At 42.3% G+C, this 21156-nt stretch overlaps 1 protein-coding gene across 1 annotated transcript; it reads left to right on the top strand.

Annotated features, from left to right (window-relative positions):
* The first annotated feature begins 1586 nt into the window (after positions 1 to 1586).
* Positions 1587 to 9168, top strand: LOC136520556 (serine carboxypeptidase II-2). The gene is made up of 10 exons (XM_066514112.1): positions 1587 to 1990; positions 2632 to 2739; positions 3474 to 3569; positions 3673 to 3765; positions 3859 to 3944; positions 4647 to 4913; positions 5465 to 5598; positions 6096 to 6191; positions 6458 to 6566; positions 8575 to 9168. The coding sequence occupies exons 1-10, from the start codon at positions 1720 to 1722 to the stop codon at positions 8737 to 8739; spliced, it is 1425 nt and encodes a 474-aa protein (XP_066370209.1). The 5' UTR covers positions 1587 to 1719; the 3' UTR covers positions 8740 to 9168.
* The last annotated feature ends 11988 nt before the right edge of the window (positions 9169 to 21156 follow it).

Below are 21156 nucleotides of genomic sequence, written 5' to 3'. Positions count from 1 at the left end.
GTCGGGCGAGGAGCCCACGGCCTAAGGGTCGGGCGAGGCGGAGTCCTCCCCCAGAGGACGGGCGAGGCGGAGCGCAGACCCAAGGGTCGGGCGAAGCAGAGCTTGCGCACCGGGGGGTCGGTTGGACCTGTAGTCGCGCTCTTGACTATTCGGATGAGTCAATGTTGATGGTCTTTAGCTCCTCATCTTCGGGTACCCTAGTATTGGTCCCCGACAATCTTTTGTAGTTTTAAGAAAGGTGGAAGGCGAGCAACATGACCATATGATTGTTACAACATACACAAACTCGAGCGAGTAGACCATGACATGAGTGGTGCGGTGCTAAGAAGTTTTTTCAACTCCAATCACATGTGTTTGTAGAGTTTGAACCAATAATTAATTTATTTGTTGCAAATGGGCCATTCGTCCTCAGTTATGTTGCAACCACTCACATTTGCCTTATGTATTTGTAGAGTTTGAACCAATAATTAATTTATTTGTTGCAAATGGGCCATTCATACTCAATTCTGTTGCAACCACCTACATATGCCATGTGTCCGTAGAGTTTCAACCAATAATTAATTTGTTTCTCTGCAAATGGGCCATTCATACTCGGTTCTATTGCAACCACTCACATATGTGACCCATTTAGGCATTGTTTGGATATCCTTGTATCTACCTTAGCCCATGTATGTGAGCTGGATTGGGGTGTAAATTAATTTAAGTTTCACCCCAATACACTGTAACACATGTGAATTGAGGTGAATGTGAGAGTATCCAAAGCCTTATCACGTCTTCCGTCAATTTGAGACGACAATGTGGTTTTTATGAAATGTAGATTCTTCCAAGGCTAAAGTAGTTCATGGAAAGCCTCAACGTTGTCGTACCGAGTTTTGCTATTTATTTACAGAGTTTATTGAACCCTTGCTACTTGATGAATAAATAAACCTTCTATAACCGTTGGAAAAGCTTGATCTGGCCTTGGCCTGGCATGGGCCCATGGTTCGACAAGCGAAATTATCTCAGCGTGCACAACGAGATGACCTTTTAATAAAAAATAGAAATGGTGGAGAATCTCAACCTCCAAGTATTTGGTGTTTTTTTTTCTCCAAAAATTTTCGTGAAAAAATCGGGCTCCTTGACTTGGGCCCAGTTTAGATGCGATTTTTTTTTTCAAAATGCAACTGTAGCGCTTTTCGTTGTTATTTGGTAATTAGTGTCCAATCATAGTCTAATTAGACTTAAAAGATTCGTCTCGTGGATTTCGCCTAAACTGTATAATTAGTTTTATTTTTTATTTATATTTAATGCTTCATGCATGCGTCTAAAGATTCGATGTGACAAAAAATCTTAAAAATTTTGACAAAATGAAGTGAAACTAAACAGGGCCGTGGAGGGCACGGGATGCCGTGCCGCGCTCCACGCAAGCGCAACCGAACCACGCGATGACGCGATCCGCACCCAAGACCAAACACATCGTCATCCTCACCTGGCACTGGCGCGCGCTCACGGGACCAGACTCCTCGCGGCCGGCGGCTCGCGAGTCGCGCCAGCCACCAGCCACCAGCCACTCTCGCTTCGCTTGCGCGTCACCCAACCGCAACGCTCCCGTGCGTGCCGCACGAGCACCGTTGGTTATTGGCCGCTGCAAGTACTACAAGTACTACGACTACACAAACTAGTCCACTGCGAGTCTGCGACTCTGCTATCCGCTACCCTCGCGCCGGAGTCGCCGCCACGATGGCCTCCCGATCTGCCGGGCTCTTCCTCGCCCTCCTGCTCCTGGCCGTCGTCGCGGCCTCCGCTGCCGCCGCCGGGGGCGCGAAGTGGCGGGAGGAGCAGGCGCGGGATCGGGTGCCGCGGGTGCCGGGGCAGGCCTTCAACACCAGCTTCGCGCAGTACGCCGGGTACGTCACCGTCAGCGAGCAGCGCGGCGCCGCGCTCTTCTACTGGTTCTTCGAGGCCGAGAAGGACCCGGCGTCCAAGCCCCTCGTGCTCTGGCTCAACGGAGGTGCGCTACCTACACATCACCCGCCCGCCCGCCTACCGCGTGCTTTTGTTCGTTTGCTGCGTGATCCGTTTCGTACTGTGATGGTTGTTGGGGGTCTGGTGGGTACTTGGGGGAGATTTGGGGGTCAATCATCTGATGATGTGTATTTTTCATGCTTGATTGAGATGGTGGGGCGACGGGGCAACCAAGGATTTTTGGCGACTTCGGGGCGGGTGATCTGAGGTCTCCCGCTTGTTTTGGAACAGGGGAGCTGAGAGTGATGCCTTGCGTGCGCAGTGTGTACATGTAGAGATGCTTGTGGTATCTCATTCTTACCGGGTCTAGGATTTCGCTTGGAACTACAGCATCCTTTATTCCTGCAGGGCCTGTAAACTTTTCCATTATTGTGTGGATTGCTCTTTTAAATTTCACCCAACTCTTTTAACTAGTACGTATATAATATTTAGCATTGCGCTTGAGATTTCTGGATCAGCTGTATTTATCTGATGCAAATGGTTGCCAGTGATTTACTAGTAGGCAAAAGGTTACCCTTGGGCTATTGGTAAACTTATCCGGTCCAGGCTCTGTTCCTCTTTACTTAAGTTCATCAGCTGTGCAATAGTGCGATAAAACGGTTAAATTACTGCATGTAAATCTTCCAGGGCCTGGATGCTCGTCCATTGCTTTTGGACTCGGAGAAGAAGTAGGACCTTTCCATGTTAATGCAGATGGGAAGGGGGTGCATGTCAATCCTTATTCTTGGAACAAAGGTACCATCCAATTAAACAAATATCTTCACTAACAATACCACTGTTTTCCAGTTTTAATTTCTTCATGTGCTGTTATGTGATTTTTGTTTAGCCTTTTGTTTCTGGTCTCCACGGATTGTTGGATTGCCAATACTATCAGTAAATTGTAACTTTTTTATATTTTACAATTAACCTCACTTAGGCAGCAGTTTACTACATTTTGCAATAGCTTAGCATTCTTAGTCTTTGCATTTTTGTTAGGCAAACTGGTAGGCTTGTATATACACTCTGGGAAGGATCACAATTGTGAAAAGGTAAACTTGAAAAAAAATAACAAAAGTGGTTTTCAAGTTTGCCTGCCAATTATTTTTTCCCCTGAATTTTGAACTTTCCTTAAGCTCAACCTTATTAGCACAAATTCTTGCATTTAGTCACGGAATTGATTTCAGCTCTGTTAGATGCAAAGTGCAACTTGACCATTGATTCATGAACCTTTTCTAAGTGCTCATAATCATATCGGATAAAACTCTAGTTTCATTCTTATAGAGCTTTCTTGTTTTAGCAAATCTGTAAGTTTATTTTCTATGGCTAAGCTTAAAGTTTTATTTTTTCTCGTACAAGTTTGGATAGCTGTGTGCCATTTGATAGAAGAAAAAGAGTAGCGTATCAGTTGTTATACACTGTAACACTGTTTAACTCCACCTTTATACTTCATTTCAATGACAGATTTGCTAATAATGTCTTTCATTTTGCAGTTGCAAATTTACTGTTCCTTGATTCACCTGTTGGTGTTGGTTACTCATATTCAAACACCTCTGATGATGCTTTAAAAAATGGGGATGCGAGAACTGGTACTGTAGTCCCTGCACTGTTAATTATCTTGTTACATGATATTCCTTGTCCTGAATGAATTTCTATTAGAATTTTCTCACTGGTTCTCTCAATATTTCACAGCCACGGATTCATTGGCGTTCTTACTGAAGTGGCTTGAACGCTTTCCTCAGTACAAGGAACGTGAATTTTATTTGACAGGAGAGAGTTACGCTGGTGAGTGCCTTCTATGAAATTATGTTTTGTGTGTATTAACAACTGTTTTTCTAAAAACATGGCAAAACTTTGACGGAACTCCAATTTGGTTAGGTCACTATGTTCCTCAACTGGCTCAAGCCATAAAAAGGCACCATGAGGCTACTGGTGACAAATCAATTAATCTAAAGGGCCACATGGTATGTTTTTGGTAATTCTGCCTTTACTTCTCCAATACCATCAGCTAAATTAGATATTTCTTGTTCTATTTATAATTTACTTTGCAGTTTTTGTTGTCCCTTACGTCCTATGTCCTTGTCATAAAAGGACCTTAAACTTTTGATTTGCAAATGAAGTGTTATGTTATCCTAATTAGTATGTTGGGCTAATGCAATGGTTGACTGGCCTTTGTCTGCTACCCATTTATATGATGTTATCCTAATTAGTATTGTTATGTTTCCTCATTGGCTTTGCTTTATTGGTTATAAAAAAAAACTCGACCTGCAGGGGGTATGATGGCCCCCGGGCATTTTATAAGAAGAAGGATGATCTTCTCACACAGATCGAGAAAACTCCCGAACCCCCGCCCCCATCCTGACGCAGCGGAATCCGTTGCCCTGTGAGAACCGGGCCGGGCCGTTCTGCGCTTTGGCTTATGGGGACAGGCGAGGGGATTTTTTTACCCCCAGCCTGAAATTCGCTCCCACGGGGAGTCGAACTCAGGACCTGAGGGGTGCCGCCGGAATTCCCTAACCAAAGGGTCTTATTTGCTTTATTGGTTATCAAATGATCTTATTTGATAGCTGGCTCGTATCTGTATTGAGATGTATTTTGAACTATACCATAACACGTAGAACCAGAATTATAGTGTTGTTTTGTTATATTTGAGTCATTTCATGCAGGTAGGAAATGCTCTCACTGATGATTTCCATGACCACTATGGAATATTTCAATTCATGTGGACTACTGGCCTGATCTCTGATCAAACATACAAGCTGCTGAATGTTTTCTGTGACTATGAGTCCTTTGTGCATTCCTCTCCACAGTGTGATAAGATTCTTGATATTGCTAGCACTGAAGCTGGAAACATTGATTCATATAGCATCTTCACACCTACATGCCATGCATCTTTTGCCTCCTCGAAGAACAAAGTGATGAAAAGGCTGCGTGTAAGTTTCTGAAATCCAAAACTCAAGCAATAGTACATAGTTTCAGGAGTACATGTGTTGCAATGAAAATCAATCGTAAGTCCTAAATGCCCGTGTTCAAATTCATCATCCACATGTAGACATTTGATTTTGTAAATTTATATAATAAACAGTAATGATAAATATAATTGATTATGCGAATTCTCTATTGTTGATCCTAATGCCACACCAACACGCATACACCAAACCAGGAGATTTGGGCTACATGTATGTATATTGTTTTAAATGGATTGCGTAGAACATTATTAATGTTAGATGAGGCAGAATGCTTAAAGCAAGATACAAAATTTAAAAGGACAAATTGGAAGTGCACCACAATCTGGTGGCATCAATTGGATTCAGTCTGACATCTAGTTCTGCCCTGGATGCGCAGTTTTAACTTCAATTTGTGAACCTTGATCTATACAGTTGATTCTGTGTGTGATAATGCGAATGGAAACATCTGACATTTAAACTGTTATCGTTCATGAGCTGACAGTTCCACATATCTTCTGACATGATTTCTTTTATAGTCTGCTGGAAAAATGGCAGAGCAGTATGATCCATGCACTGAGAAGCATTCAATTGTATACTTCAATCTAGCTGAGGTTCAGAAGGCACTTCATGTTAATCCAGTCATTGGAAAATCAAAATGGGAGACTTGCAGGTAACTCTTATGGTTGTGTTTTAGACATCTGATGCTGTCATTACCCTGACATGTTGGATCGTGAATTCTTGATGATGAACTAACAAGTGATTCATCTTATAAATTTGCTTCTTTGCTGACAAGTTCTTGTTTTTTTATTTGTAACTGCACTGTTCATTTTGGCAAAAATAAAAGATTATCTATTTAACTTTCCACTAATCCACTGCATGCTGTATGGCTATTGATCTTATTACTGCCACAAGAATAATTTTGGATCTGGGTGATTATATAAGCAATTCTACTGTAACATGTTTATGCTTTTCAATATGAATATACATTATATGGATTGAGTTTTTCATTTCTCAAGGTTATTTCATAATTCATACTAATTGAATTGTATTAATGAATATTGATGACACAAAACACTGATAAGCATATTTGGTCATTTGGAAACTTTTTTCTTTTGTTGTCTACTCTTTTAATATTATATTATATTTTGGCTCTGTCAATCTCTACAGTGAAGCTGTTAATACTCATTGGGGGGACTGCGAAAGATCTGTGCTGCATATCTATCAGGAACTTATACAGTATGGCCTTCGTATATGGGTGTTCAGGTGATTCCTAATACTGAGTTTTGAAGGACAAGTTGCTACCCCACCCAAACATAGTTCTTATATGTCTTTTACTGAGTTTTAAGAATCAGTTTGGCTTGTTCTAAAGAAAAGAACTGGTTTGATTTCTTGGCTCATCCAGAAAATTTGGGTATAAATTTGTTGTAAATAACCAGTTTATATATGCATAAAAATTGTAAACAAAAGTATTACATCGATGAAAGATATGGATTTTTCTCGTTCTTATTTTTTCCCCCAAACTTTTCCAGTGGAGATACAGATGCAGTGATTCCAGTGACTTCAACTAGATACAGCATCGATGCTCTCAAGCTTCCAACAATAACTCCATGGCATGCTTGGTACGACGACGACGGCGAGGTAGGTCCTTCCTCACCTCAGCTCATGGGTCTTCAATAGGACTAGCAGCTGCGCCTGTTCATTTTGTGGTGTGTTTCTGCATATTTTTGTCCTCAGTATCTCTCTAACCAATAAATCTGAACAAATTAATGCCACCACAGTCATCGATGTCATCAGAGTTATGTTGTCCATTCTTGCTAAAAGACAAGGAAATAATAATTATGTAATCCATCGAATATTATTGTTTTGCATCCATTACCTCTGCCTTACATTTGTACATCTGCAGCTATGGCACCTCTTCCCTGTGCAATTCATTTTTATGAACCATATCTATATTTGGGACTAAATTCTGTTTTGATTGCAAACTTAACTTACGTTTGTCAAATTACAAGTTTTAACTTTTACATAAAATATATCCGTAGCAGTGTGCACTGTGCACAATTCACTACAGACAGTTCTATATTTTGTCCCTTGAATGCTACTCAAAGCTTGAGAAATTAATGCTAGGGAATGGAACCACTGGACACAGAACTCTAGCTCCTTGGGAAAGAAGTTCCACAATCTACATTTGGCATTCCTAAGCCGTTTTAATTCACAGGATGCCCCATGTACTTTGTTTCAGACATATCACAGGGTGTGCTAACATTTCATTGAGTCTGTTAAGCATAAGCAATTGCACACGTGGTCTTAGCTGTAGAAGTCTGTACATGCCCTACTTGACCACCTAGGTCAGATGGGAAATTCCCAAATGTTGGCCACATGCTACTTGTAATATTTTCCTTTTCAATTGGGACCCACTGTGACAAGATACCAAGAAATGTTATGTGGTGGTCTTTGGACAAACATAAAGTCCCATCAAAGTACGTGACCCTCATCAAGGACATGTACAAATGTTGTGACTAGTGTTCGAACAAACAATGGTAACACAGATTACTTTCCGATTAAAATTGAACTTCATCAAGGGTTAGCCTTAAGCCCGTATCTCTTTGCCTTGGTAATGGATGAGGTTACCAGGAACATACAAGGGGATATCCCTTGGTGTATGTTGTTAGCTGATGATGTAGTGTTAATGAACGAAAGTCAGGCGGGAGTAAATAGGAAACTAGAGTTATGGCGGCAGACCCTTTAGTCTAAAGGTTTTAGATTAAGCAGGACTAAAACCGAATACATGAGATGCGACTTTGGCGGAGTTGTACAGGAGGAGGGAGATGTAAGTTTGGAAGGTCAAGTAGTGCCTAAGAAGGATATCTTTCGGTATCTGGGATCGATGCTACAGAGGGATGGAGATATTAATGCGGACGTTAGCCTTAGAATCAAAGCAGGGTGGATCAAGTGGCGACAAGCTTCTGGCATTCTCTGTGACAAGAGGGTACCACAAAAGCTAAAAGACAAGTTCTATAGAACGGCGATTAGACCGGCTATGTTGTATGGAGCGGAATATTGGCCTACAAAGATTTGACATGTTCAACAACTGAGTGTTGCAGAAATGCGTATGTTGCGATGGATTTGCGGTCACACAAGAATTGACCGAGTTCGGAACGATGATATACGTGATCGCCTAGAGGTAGCACCAATTGAAGAAAAGCTTGTCTAACATCGGTTGTGGTGGTTTGGCCATGTCCAAAGGAGACCTCTAGAGGCACCAGTGCATTGTGGAGTTATAAGCCAAGCTAATAATATGAGGAGAGGTAGAGGAAGACCGAAATTAATATGGGGGAGACAATAAAAAGAGATTTGAAAGCTTGGGATATACCTAGAGATCTATGTTTGAATAGGAGTACTTGTAGAGCAGCTATTGAAGTGCCTGAACCGTGACTTGGGGCTCTTGGTGGGTTTCAACTCTAGCCTACCCTAACTTGCTTGGGACTGAAAGGCTATGTTGTTGTTAATCGGGACCCACTGTATTTTACTGGTCTTTGCTCTGCATAATTCCTTACTATCGTTTATTTGATTCTTCCTCCAAAAACAAGTTCTTCTTTGGAGTACCCATCATCTAATCCTAATTTCTGATTATTATGTGTTTAAATAGGTCGGTGGATGGACTCAAGGGTACAAGGGACTCAATTTTGTGACCGTGAGGGGAGCAGGTCATGAAGTTCCTCTTCATCGACCCAAACAGGCTCTCACACTAATCAAATCATTCTTGGCTGGGAGCCCAATGCCTGTGCAATCCAGTACACACAGCGACATGTAATCTGTGCTGTCACAACTGATTCAAGAGATGAACATCCCAAAGCACCCAAATCAGCCAATTGTTCAACCCAGCTTGTTCTGCAACTTGCTATAGCTGTTTATGTATCAGAGCTACTGGTGCCGGTTACCGTAGCTGTTTATTTATCAGCCCTGGTGCTTGGTACCAATTATCCCCTAAAACAGGGGACAGAACTGCAGAATAGTTTTTGTTGCCATGGAACTGATACCACGTGTTACTTTAGAGTTTTAGGGGAGAGCCCCAGTCTTTCAACTATAGCCAAAAGATGTGTTACCGACTTACCGTGAGCCTAAGAATAAATTTGCATCAGCGTCACAGCACTGCATTCTAAACATCGTACCATAGTCTTTTCTATGCACAAGGTGTGATTTCTGATGTCTGCAATAAATGACCTGGACTTGGAAAAAATGAAATACTGCTATGTTGCATCTGTGTGATCTGTATTATTTGCGCTCTGGAGGACTTCATAGTTCAGATATATAAGCATGGTACAGTGTTTTTCTCTCACAATAAATCAGTGAACATTATTTTTTAGCCTTGCTTTCCAGTGAAACGAACAGAGCCATCTTCCGATGGACCATGGTGAATGATTCATTGCTGTCCATGTAACACTCCCGGTGTTACGTACCCGTTTAACAATAGTTTAAGGCTTAATAAAATCTAATAAATAAGTTTTCTATGCTTGTGATAAATTCTTGCATGAAATGATACGGTACATGTTTGTTTAAATCACATTTGTGAATATAGTCAACATGTGTGAGGTCAACCAACCTTGATTTTGTGCTTAAACATCTCTAAATGAGTTTACGAACAAAAGTTATTTAGGGTAATGTGGGGAAAATGATAAAAAAATGTCAAAAACCCTAATTGGTGTTAATTGCTCAATAGCTTTTTTGGAGGATAAATAAATAATTATTTTATATAGAAACTCTAAAATATGCCTATGTGAAAAGCTTAGTATAAGTTTCGTACTTTGTAGTGGAGTGCTTGTTTGCACCTAGTTTTTATGTTTGATAGATCAGTTAAGGCTCCAAAGTTTGAATCAAACTCAGTTTTCTGGGAAACTTAGAAAAATTCTAAGCCACTGGAATCAGCCTAACAAACCAAAGTTGGAGCATGTTTATTTCCTAATCCGTGATGCTAATGATAGTGGTCCCTTAAGCAAAGTTGGAGCTTGCTTTGAGTTGAAGATATTTTTATACAGGACATGGGACCCATAGCTTGATCGAATCCACTGCATAGTCATCTCAAGTCGGGCACATGGACACTGCCGTCGCCCATGCCCTGCTCTGCCCTGCCTGCGCTCTGGCCACGCACAGTGCGCGCCATGGCCGCCCACGCCGCGCTGCTCCCTCTCCCTCCCTTCTTCTGTAGGCCGAGGTCGCCTTGCTAGTCCTCGCGGTCCATCTCCCTCCCCCTCTCGGCTCTCTCCCTCGCTCCCTACCGTAGGAACGCGAGCGTGCCCGCCATGGCCGGCTCCGAGCTCCCTCTGACATCGCTGCTTCCACCGCTCTGCCCTCTTCGCGCTCAACTGCCGGCACCACCGCCTCCTCCTCGCTCCCCTATGTACCCTGCTCGCGCTCACTAGAGCCCACGTCGTCGGAAGCCACCGCGGCCCCTGCTCGGGCCGCCGCGGCACAGCACGCACACGGCCAGGCCGCTGCGCCCTACCACGACGCGGGTGGTGCCAGCCGTGGGTGCGCCGTGTTCGCCCGGTGCCACACAGCCCGTCCTCGTCGGCCACCGCTGAAAGCTCTAGTTTGGTTTTGATGAATTGATGAAACCCTAAGTGCTAACCTAGTTTATCAAAGTATTCATGAGATAGGTAGCATATTCCTAGTGGTGAAGAAAATGAAGATCATAACATGATGACAGTGATGCCATGGTGATGATCAAGTGCTTAGACTTGAAAAGAAGAAAGAGAAAAACAAAAGGCTCAAGGCAAAGGTATAAATGATAGGAGCCATTTTGTTTCGGTGATCAAGACACTTAGCGAGTGTGATCACATTTAGGTTCGATAGCCGTACTATTAAGAGGGGTGAAACTCGTATCGAAATGCGGTTATCAAAGTGCCACTAGATGCTCTAACTCATTGCATATGCATTTAGGATCTAGTGGAGTGCTAACACCCTTGAAAATGTTTGTGAAAAATATGCTAACACACATGTGCACAAGGTGATACACTTGGTGGTTGGCACATTTGAGCAAGGGTAAGAAACTTCACCGGCGGAGTGTCCGCCCGTAGAGAGTGGATAGTCCGACGGTGCCACCGGCGTCCTATACAGAAAAGACAGGATTTCACAGAGTGACCGGACGCTGGGTCACTTTTGTGACCGGATGCTGGATGAGTGTGTCCGGTCCTACTGGCGTGGCAGTACACAGAGGAGACTGTGTGTGACCGAACGTGGGGTGAGTCCGATCGAGCATGACCGGACGCGTCTGGTCGTGAGTGGAGGCTTACTGGAAATGACCGAACGCTGGGGTCCTATGTCCGGTCATGATCTAACTGACATGTCCGGTCGTAGCTGGAACCTTACTGGAAGTGACCGGACGCTGGGGTCCTACGTCCGGTCGTGGCACTGTGTTGCGTCCGGTCATCACTTGACCGTTGGGATCGGGCGCTCAGTATTTGAAGAGAGGGATGACGTGGCAGCCATCCGTTGACCGGATGTTAGAAGGGTGCATCCGGTCGATCTGACCGGAGCGTCCGGTCACCCTGAGTTGTGCCCAGTGAAGGGGTACAACGGCTCTATTTCGTGGGGGCTTCTATTTAAGCCCCATGGCCGACTCTAGCTCACTCTCTTGGCCATTTGCATTGACATAGCAACCTTGTAAGCTTAGCCAAAGCCATCCCACTCATCCCCATCATAGATTCAACATCTTTGTGAGATTGGGAGTGAATCCAAGTGCATTGCTTGCGTGTTTGCATCTAGAGGCACTTGGTGTTCGTGTTTCGCTGCGGGATTCGCTTGTTACTCTTGGTGGTTGCCGCCACCTAGACGGCTTGGAGCAGCGAGGATCATCGAGCGGAGGTTGGTGACTGTCTCTGGCTCCGATCATGGTGATTATGAGGAGTTCTTGACCTTTTCCCGGTGGAGAGCCAACAGGTACTCTATTGAATTGCTCGTGGCTTGTGTGATCCTCATCTTGTGTTGGTTGTGCGGCACCCTATTGAGGATTTGGCGTGTGATGCCAATTAGCGCGTGAACCTCCAAGTGAGTGAATTGCTACAACGAGGACTAGCTTGCCGGCAAGCAAGTGAACCTCGGTAAAAAATCATTGTGTCATCATTTGATTCCGAGCTGATTGGTCTTCATTGGTATTCATTCTTGTGATTGATTGGTTCATTCCTCGACACGGCGGTATAACTATCTTGCTCTCTCTCTTTATAATACCATAAACTAGTTGTCAAGCTCTTTAGTGTAGCTAGTTGTGAGAGCTTGTTAGTTTGGTTAGTGTGGCTCTTTAGTTAGCATTTGAGAGCGCACTAACTTAGTGTAGTGACATAGCTATTGTGTGGATAGAAACTATATATATAAACTAGAATTTTGGTAGGTGGCTTACAATTTTAGTAGGCTAGAGCAGCACTTGTTTCGCCTCATAATTATCTAACCGGTTTGCTAAGTGTTGTTGTAAAATTTCTTTAATAGGCTATTCACCCCCCCCCCTCTAGCCATTAGGACCTTTCAAGTGATATTGGAGCCGAGGTCACTGTGATTTGAGGCTTAACAACCTTCGGTGTAAAAATGGCTCAAATGAACAACACCAAGAAGCCACCCCAATTTGATGGCTCTAACTATCCCTATTGGAAGGCTAAGATGACAACTTATATCAAGTCAATCAATAGGAAGGTTTGAAAGGTGGTGGAGATCAAAATTGAGATTGAGGATGAAGAGGCTCCTACCGCCGCCGAAGAGATGCTACTCTAAAATAATGACATTGCTCTTAGTGCCATCCATGATGCTTTGGATGAGAGAACATTTGAGCAAATCAAGAATATTGAGAGAGCTCATGAGGCATGGAAGAAATTGAAGGAATCATTTGAGGGCACTCAAGCCGTGAAGGGTGCAAAGGCGTACATTCTCAAAGAGAAGTTTGTAAGCTTCAAGACGAAGGAGGATAAGAGTGTGCCGGAGATATTCCATAGGCTTCAAGTGCTTATCAATGATCTCAAAGCACTTAGAGAAGAGGTGAAGGATAAGGACTTCTCCCATAAATTCTTGAGATGCTTACCTTCAAGATTTAGCACATTGGTCACTATTCTAGTAAGGAGTGGTTTGGGCACCATGACATCAAACCAAGTGTTGGGAGATATAATGACCGATGATACATATAGAGATGACGATGAGAAGGAAGAAAAGAAGGAAAAGAAAGATAAGAAGAAGAAGAGCGTGGCATTCAAGGCCACATCATCCAAGGGCAAGGCAAAGCAAGATACATCAAGTGAAGATGATGGCTCATGGGATGATGATGATGATGATGAGAAGATGGCTCTCTTTGTCAAGAGATTTGGGAAGTTCATGATGAAGAAAGGCTACCGTGCTATAAGGAAGAAATCTTCATCCAAGAACAAGGAAGAGTCAAGAAGGTGCTTCAATTGTGGAAGCAAAGATCATCTTGTTGCTCAATGTCCATACAATAGCGACAAAGATGATGACAAGAAGAACAAGAAGAAGGACAAGAGGGAAAAGAAAGAGAAGAAGGACAAGATGACCTTCAAGAAGAAGAAGGGTGGTTCATATGTGGTCACTTGGGACAGTGATGCTTCCTCAAGTGATGATAATGATAGTGATGATGACAAGACCACCAATAAGAAGGCACTTGCAAGCATTGCTATCAATGAGAAGCCTTCTCTCTTCGACACTCCATCATGCTTCATGGCTAAGGCCACTAAGGTACAAATTTGTGATGATGGAAGTGATGAGGAACATGATAATGAAAATAAAAATGAAACTGATAGTGATGATGATGAACCTACTAAGGATGAACTATTTGACATGCTAGAAGATGCTAAAGAACACTTTAACATTAAAAGAAGGGAATGCAAAAGCTTGCGTAAGGAACTAAAATCCCTTAAACAAGCCTTTGATGAGCTCAATGCATCTCATGAGAGGCTAGAGGAAGCCCATGAGAAGCTTGGCAAGGCTCACAATAAGCTCGAAAAGGCTCAAGCCTCTTTGCTTGATGAGCAAAATAAAAAGAAGCATGTTGAGACTTGCAATATAGGCTTAACTTGTGATATAATTGATGAATCGTTATCTATATTTATCATTGTTGCTCCCACTAACCCTTCTTGTAGTACTTCTACTTCCACCTCATCTAGTAGTGTTGGTTTCACTTGTGATGCCTCGCTAATGGTTGAGAATGAGACCCTCAAGAAAGAGGTCAATAAGCTCACTCACACCTTGGCTAAGGCCTAGGGTGGTGAGGACCGCTTGCTTATGTGCTTGGATAGCCAAAGAGCTTCTCTCTATAAAGAGAGATTGAGCTACACCCCCAAGAAAGGTAACGCGACCTTTGCTCCTCACAAGACTAGTTTTGTGAAGAACAATGATCGGTTTTGCACTAGTTGCAAGCAAGTTGATCATAAAGAGCATGAATGCAAGAATAAGAGCAAAAATATTAATGTATCCTCTATTAAGCTTGATTCTTTCTATATACTTACCAAGGGTACAAATGGTGTAAAGGCTAAGTTCATTGGTAAACCATGAATGGGCTCAAAGAAGAAAGCCATTTGGGTACCAAAGAGCTTAGTTACTAACCTTCAAGGACCCAAGTAAATTTGTGTACCTACAAAGAATTGATCTTCTTTTGTAGGTCAATTACAAAGCTAGAGGAAGACATTGGGTTCTTGATAGTGGGTGCACTCAACACATGACCGGTGATGCAAGAATGTTCAACTCAATCAACACCAATGGCAATGATGGTTATGATAGTATCATATTTGATGACAATGGCAAAGACAAGGTCAAAGGGCTTGGTAAGATTGCAATATCCAATGACATGAGCATATTCAATGTGTTGCTAGTAGAGAGCTTGAACTTTAATTTGCTATCCGTGGCTCAATTATGTGATCTTGGATTCTAATGCATATTTGGGGTAGATGATGTAGAGATCATAAGTGTAGATGACTCTAACTTGATCTTCAAGGGCTTTAGATATGAGAATCTATACTTAGTTGATTTCAATGCTAGTGGAGCTAAATTATCTACTTGTTTGTTCACTAAGTCTAGTATGGGTTGGTTATGGCATAGGAAGCTTGGTCATGTTGGAATGAAACAATTGAATAGATTGGTTAAGCATGACTTGGTTAGAGGCTTGAAAGATATTGTGTTTGAGAAGGATAAGCTTTGTAGCTCTTGTCAAGCCGGCAAACAAGTTGGAAACACCCATCCTAAGAAAAGCATGATGAGCACTAGTAATTCATTTGAGTTATTGCACATGGATTTATTTGGACCAACTCAATACACTAGCATTAGTGGTAATAAATATGGCTTTGTGATAGTGGATGAATATACTAGATACACTTGGGTATTCTTTCTAGTGGACAAGAGTAATGTGTTTGCAACATTCAAATCATTTATCAAGGGCATTCACAATGAGTTTGAAACAACCATCAAGAGAGTTAGAAGTGACAATGGTAGTGAGTTTAAGAACACTAAAATTGATGAGTTGTGTGACGAATTTGGAATTAGACATCAATTCTTGGCTAAGTACACTCCACAATCAAATGGCTTTGTTGAGAGAAAGAATAGAACACTCATTGATATGGCAAGGTCTATGCTTAGTGAGTACAATGTGAGTCAATCCTTTTGGGTCAAAGCTATCAACACGGCTTGCTGTTGTAGCAACCGTCTCTATTGTCACCCATTGAAAGAAAAGACACCATATGAACTCTTGAATGGTAGAAAGCCTAATATTGCATATTTTCGAGTCTTTGGTTGCAAATGCTATATCTTGAAGAAAGGCACTAGATTGGACAAGTTTGACAAGAAATGTGATGAAGGATTCCTACTTGGTTATTCCACTACAAGCAAAGCATATAGAGTTTGGAATTTGAAAAGTGGTACTCTTGATAAGTTCATGATGTTGAATTTGATGAAACCAATGGTTCACAAGAAGAGAATGAGAAATTAGAAGATGTTAGAGGCATTCAACTTTCAAATGCCATGAAGAACATGGATGTTGGTGAATTGAGGCCTAGGTAAGTAAATGATGATGAAGATGATCAAGTGAGAGTGCTCTCTAACTCAAATGTGCAAGATTATACAAATTAAGCTAGCATAAGTGGCTCTCATGATAATGAACAAAATCAAGGGGCTAGTACATCATCTGAACCCAATGATCAAGTAAGTGCAAGCAATCAAGTTCCAATCCTTCAAGGGATCATCCATTGGACACTATAATTAGTGATATTTCTAGAGGTGTACAAATAAGATCAAGATTGGCTTTATTTTGTGAGCATTTCTCATTTGTGTCATTCATTAAATCAAAGAAGATAGATGAAGCATTAAAGGATATTGATTGGGTGAATGCTATGCATGAAGAATTGAATAACTTCACAAGAAATCAAGTATATGAATTAGTAGAGAGACCAAAAGGACACAATGTGATTGAAACCAAATGAGTCTTTAGAAACAAGCAAGATCAAGATGGGATAGTAGTAAGGAATAAAGCAAGATTGGTAGCACAAGGCTATACACAAGTTGAAGGTCTTGACTTTGGAGAAACATATGCCCTGGTTGCTAGATTGGAAACAATTAGAATCTTACTAGCCTATGCTTGTGCCCACAACATCAAACTCTAACAAATGGATGTCAAGAGTGCATTTCTCAATGGTTACATCAATGAAGAAGTATATGTTGAACAGCCTCCCAGTTTTGAAGATGAAGAGAAGCCTGACCATGTGTACAAGTTGAAGAAGGCATTGTATGGCTTGAAGCAAGCACCTACAGCATGATATGAGAGATTGAGGGACTTTCTACTCTCTAAAGGGTTCATGATGGGCAAGGTTGACACCACTCTTTTTATCAAGAAGATTGAAAAAGATTTATTTATGTTGCAAATCTATGTTGATGATATCATATTTGGATCAACCAATCAAGATTTTTGTGAAGAATTTGGAAAGATGATGGTTGATGAGTTTGAGATGTCCATGATTGGAGAGTTAAGTTACTTTCTTAGTCTTCAAATCAAGCAATTGAAGAATGGTACTTTTGTGAGTCAAGGCAAGTATATCAAGGACATGATCAAGAAGTTTGGCATGAGTGGTAGTAAAGCCATTAGCACACCAATGGAAACAAATGGCAACTTGGATAGTGATGCAAGTGGAAATATGGTGGATCAAAAATTATATCGGTCTATGATTGGAAGCCTACTCTATGTGACTGCATCAAGGCCGGATGTCATGTTTAGTGTATGCATGTGTGCAAGATTTCAAGCCTCACCAAGAGAAAGTCATTTGAAGGCTACAAAGAGAATATTGAGGTACTTGAAGCATACACAAAATGTTTATTTGTGGTATCCCAAAGGAGCAAAGTTTGAACTAGTTGGTTACTCCGACTCGGATTATGCGGGATGCAAGGTTGAAAGGAAGAGCACCTCAGACACATGTTAATTGTTGGGAAGATCACTTGTTTCATGGTCATCAAAGAAGCAAAATAGTGTTGCATTATCAGCCACCGAAGCCAAATACATATCTACCGGTAGTTGTTGTGCTCAAATACTTTGGATGAAGGCCACTTTGAGTGATTTTGGAATCAAATTCAAGAAAGTGCCATTGCTATGTGACAATGAGAGTGCAATCAAGTTGACCAACAATCTGGTTCAATATGCAAGAACAAAGCACATTGATGTCCGTCATCATTTCATAAGAGATCATCAACAAAAAGGGGACATTTGCATTGAGAGTGTAGGTACCGAAGATCAACTTGCCGATATATTCACCAAGCCTTTGGATGAGAAAAGGTTTTGCAAGCTAAGGAATGAGTTGAACATATTAGATTTCTCAAATATGTGTTGATGCACCTCCCCACTTATATGACATGCCTCTCCTTCGAGCAATCCAAGGTAAAAGTTGATTGGCATGGCATACATCCTTGCTAAGGACATGTTTAGTGCATCTAGTCATCTCTCACTTTTAATAGGCTCATTCATGAAAATCAAATGAATTTGATGTTTGTATGGTACCACTACCGCTTCTATGCTTGACTTGATCTAGTGGTAGCATATGATATGTTTGTGGGCTTGTAAACCTAGTGTTTGATCTAGAAAATGAGCTATAAGTGTTTAACTCAACATCGTACAAGATAACCCTTATTTGGAGGTGTGAAGAAGCTTGTCCTTAGATCAAACCAAGTTAAATATCTTTGGCAAATGATCTAGATTGGATCAAATTTGGGAAAATGATCCTCACCCCATTGATTGACATTGATAATCTCAACCTATCTATATTTTGAACCTTTATGGTCATTGATGACAAAGGGGGAGAAAAACAAAGATATTAGTGATATTTGTACATGGGGAGAAAAACAAAAGATATTAGTGTACTAAGATGGTGAAAAGACAACAAAGGGGAAGAACTTGACATAGGGGGAGATATATGATAAAGGAAAGGGATCAATTAAAATTTTAAGCACACAAGTAGGGGGAGCAAGCTCATGAACTTGTATGGTGTATTTGAATGTGCATTTCATATGTTTGCTTGCATGGCACAAGTTTTAAATTTTAATATCTATGCTTGTGTGGTGTATGCTAGTTGTAGGTTTGAATGATGGGATGAAAATCTAGCATGCATAGGTAATCCAGCGATTTCATTTCTAAGTGGTATCGAGCTGACCATGGTGCTAAGGATGGTATAATGGTGCACTCTGATTGGTATCACGCTTCAAAGGTTCATCTTTTATACCTTAGCATCATTTGGTAGACATTGTCTCCTATATTTTCTATCTAAGCATATGTGCAAGCTTCAATCCAAACTCTTAGCACATATATAGGGAGAGAAATTGCTACCATATGGAGTTCATGAAACTTGTCCATATCCTTTTACACATAGTAAATATGCTTGGGCAAGCAACATGGATTCAATTGAATTTTAATTCATATCTTTGTGAAAGGGTTGTCATCAATTACCAAAAAGGGGAAGATTGAAAGCTCTAGCTTGGTTTTGGTGAATTGATGAAACCATAAGTGCTAACCTAGTTTATCAAAGTGTTCATGAGATAGGTAGCACATTCCTAGTGGCGAAGAAAATGAAGATCATAACATGATGACGGTGATGCCATGGTGATGATCAAGTGCTTAGACTTGAAAAGAAGAAAGAGAAAAACAAAAGGCTCAAGGCAAAGGTATAAATGGTAGGAGCCATTTTGTTTCGGTGATCAAGACACTTAGCGAGTGTGATCACATTTAGGTTCAATAGCCGTACTATTAAGAGGGGTGAAACTCGTATCGAAATGCGGTTATCAAAGTGCCACTAGATGCTCTAACTCATTGCATATGCATTTAGGATCTAGTGGAGTGCTAACACCCTTGAAAATGTTTGTGAAAAATATGCTAACACACATGTGCATAAGGTGATACACTTGGTGGTTGACACATTTGAGCAAGGGTAAGAAACTTCACCGGCGGAGTGTCCGCCCGTAGAGTGCGGATAGTCCGACAGTGCCACCGGCGCCCTATACAGAAAAGACAGGATTTCAAAGAGTGGCCGGACGCTGGGTCACTTTGTGACCAGATGCTGGATGAGTGTGTCCGGTCCTGCTGGCGTGGCAGTACAGAGAGGAGACTGTGTGTGACCGGACGCTGGGTGAGTCCGATCGAGCATGACCGGACGCTGGGGTCCTACATCCGGTCGTGGCACTGTGCTACATCCGGTCATCACTTGACCGTTGGGATCGGGCGCTCAGTATTTGAAGAGAGGGATGACGTGGCAGCCATCCGTTGACCGGACGCTGGAAGGGTGCGTCCGATCGATCTGACCGGAGCGTCTGGTCACCCCGAGTTGTGCCCAGTGAAGGGGTACAACGGCTCTATTTCGTGGGGGCTTCTATTTAAGCTCCATGGCCGGCTCTAGCTCACTCTCTTGGCCATTTGCATTGACATAGAAACCTTATGAGCTTAGCCAACGCCCTCCCACTCATCTCCATCATAGATTCAACATCTTTGTGAGATTGGGAGTGAATCCAAGTGCATTGCTTGCGTGTTTGCATCTAGAGGCACTTGGTGTTTGTGTTTTGCTGCGGGATTCGCTTGTTACTCTTGGTGGTTGCTGCCACCTAGACGGCTTGGAGTAGCGAGGATCGTCGAGCGGAGGTTGGTGATTGTCTCTGGCTCCGATCGTGGTGATTGTGAGGGGTTCTTGACCTTTTCCCGGTGGAGAGCCAAAAGGTACTCTAGTGAATTGCTGATGGCTTGTGTGATTCTCATCTTGTGTTGGTTGTGTGGCACCCTATTGAGGATTTGGCGTGCAATGACAATTAGTGCGTGAACCTCCAAGTGAGTGAATCACCACAACGAGGACTAGCTTGCCGGCAAGCAAGTGAATCTCGGTAAAAAATCATTGTCTCATCATTTGATTCCGAGGTGATTGGTCTTCATTGGTATTCATTCTTGTGATTGATTGGTTCATTCCTCGACGTAGCGGTATAACTATCTTGCTCTCTCTTTATAATACCGCAAACTAGTTGTCAAGCTCTTTAGTGTAGCTAGTTGTGACAGCTTGTTAGTTTGGTTAGTGTGGCTCTTTAGTTAGCATTTGAGAGCGCACTAACTTAGTGTAGTGACATAGCTATTGTGTGGATAGAAACTATATATAAACTAGAATTGTGGTAGGTGGCTTGTAATTTTAGTAGGCTAGAGCAACACTTGCTTCACCTCATAATTGTCTAACCGGTTTGCTAAGTGTTGTTGTAGGAATTTTTAATAGGTTATTCACCCCCCTCTAGCCATTAGGACCTTTCAGCCGCGCCTCACAGCACCGCTGCCGCCGTGCAGCCGCCTGCCATGGCCGCCGTGCGTGTGGCTAGGCTGCCACCAGCTGTGGCTGGCCGAGCTACCACCGCCCACGCATGCGGGTGTGGCCGCCGCTGCCCCCGCGCACCGCCCTCGCCCTCGCTGGTGGCCTGCCGCGCGAACTCGGCCGCGCCCCGAGCACCTCCTCTGCTCGGTGAAGACGAGGAAGAAGAAGAGAAGGACCTCACGCCTAATTAGAAGCTTTTCCAGGGTTCCCAATGTAAATCTCTTGACTCACATGAATAGTGTTCTTGTACTGTGGGTTGATTCAGGTAAAGCTCAGGGGCCTCGGTGCAAAGTGTTTGTCTTTTATGGTTTTTCCTTTTCTTTTATTTTTAAATCGGCTAAAACTTTGAAAATTCATAGTAAATCGTAGAAAACATAAAA

This window comes from Miscanthus floridulus, chromosome 18 (assembly GCF_019320115.1).
Source record: "Miscanthus floridulus cultivar M001 chromosome 18, ASM1932011v1, whole genome shotgun sequence".
NCBI lineage: Eukaryota > Viridiplantae > Streptophyta > Magnoliopsida > Poales > Poaceae > Miscanthus > Miscanthus floridulus.
Note: the sequence above shows the minus strand (reverse complement) of the source record. Positions and strands in the feature narration are given on the sequence as shown.

What these genes read in the sequence shown, in the direction of transcription:
- LOC136520556 (XM_066514112.1), top strand. Translation starts at nt 1,720, where the DNA reads ATGGCCTCCCGATCTGCCGGGCTCTTCCTCGCCCTCCTGCTCCTGGCC. An exon ending in TCCTTATTCTTGGAACAAAG is followed by an intron (nt 2,740 to 3,473) that starts GTACCATCCAAT and finishes TTCATTTTGCAG; the next exon opens with TTGCAAATTTACTGTTCCTT. An exon ending in AAGTGATGAAAAGGCTGCGT is followed by an intron (nt 4,914 to 5,464) that starts GTAAGTTTCTGA and finishes TTTCTTTTATAG; the next exon opens with TCTGCTGGAAAAATGGCAGA.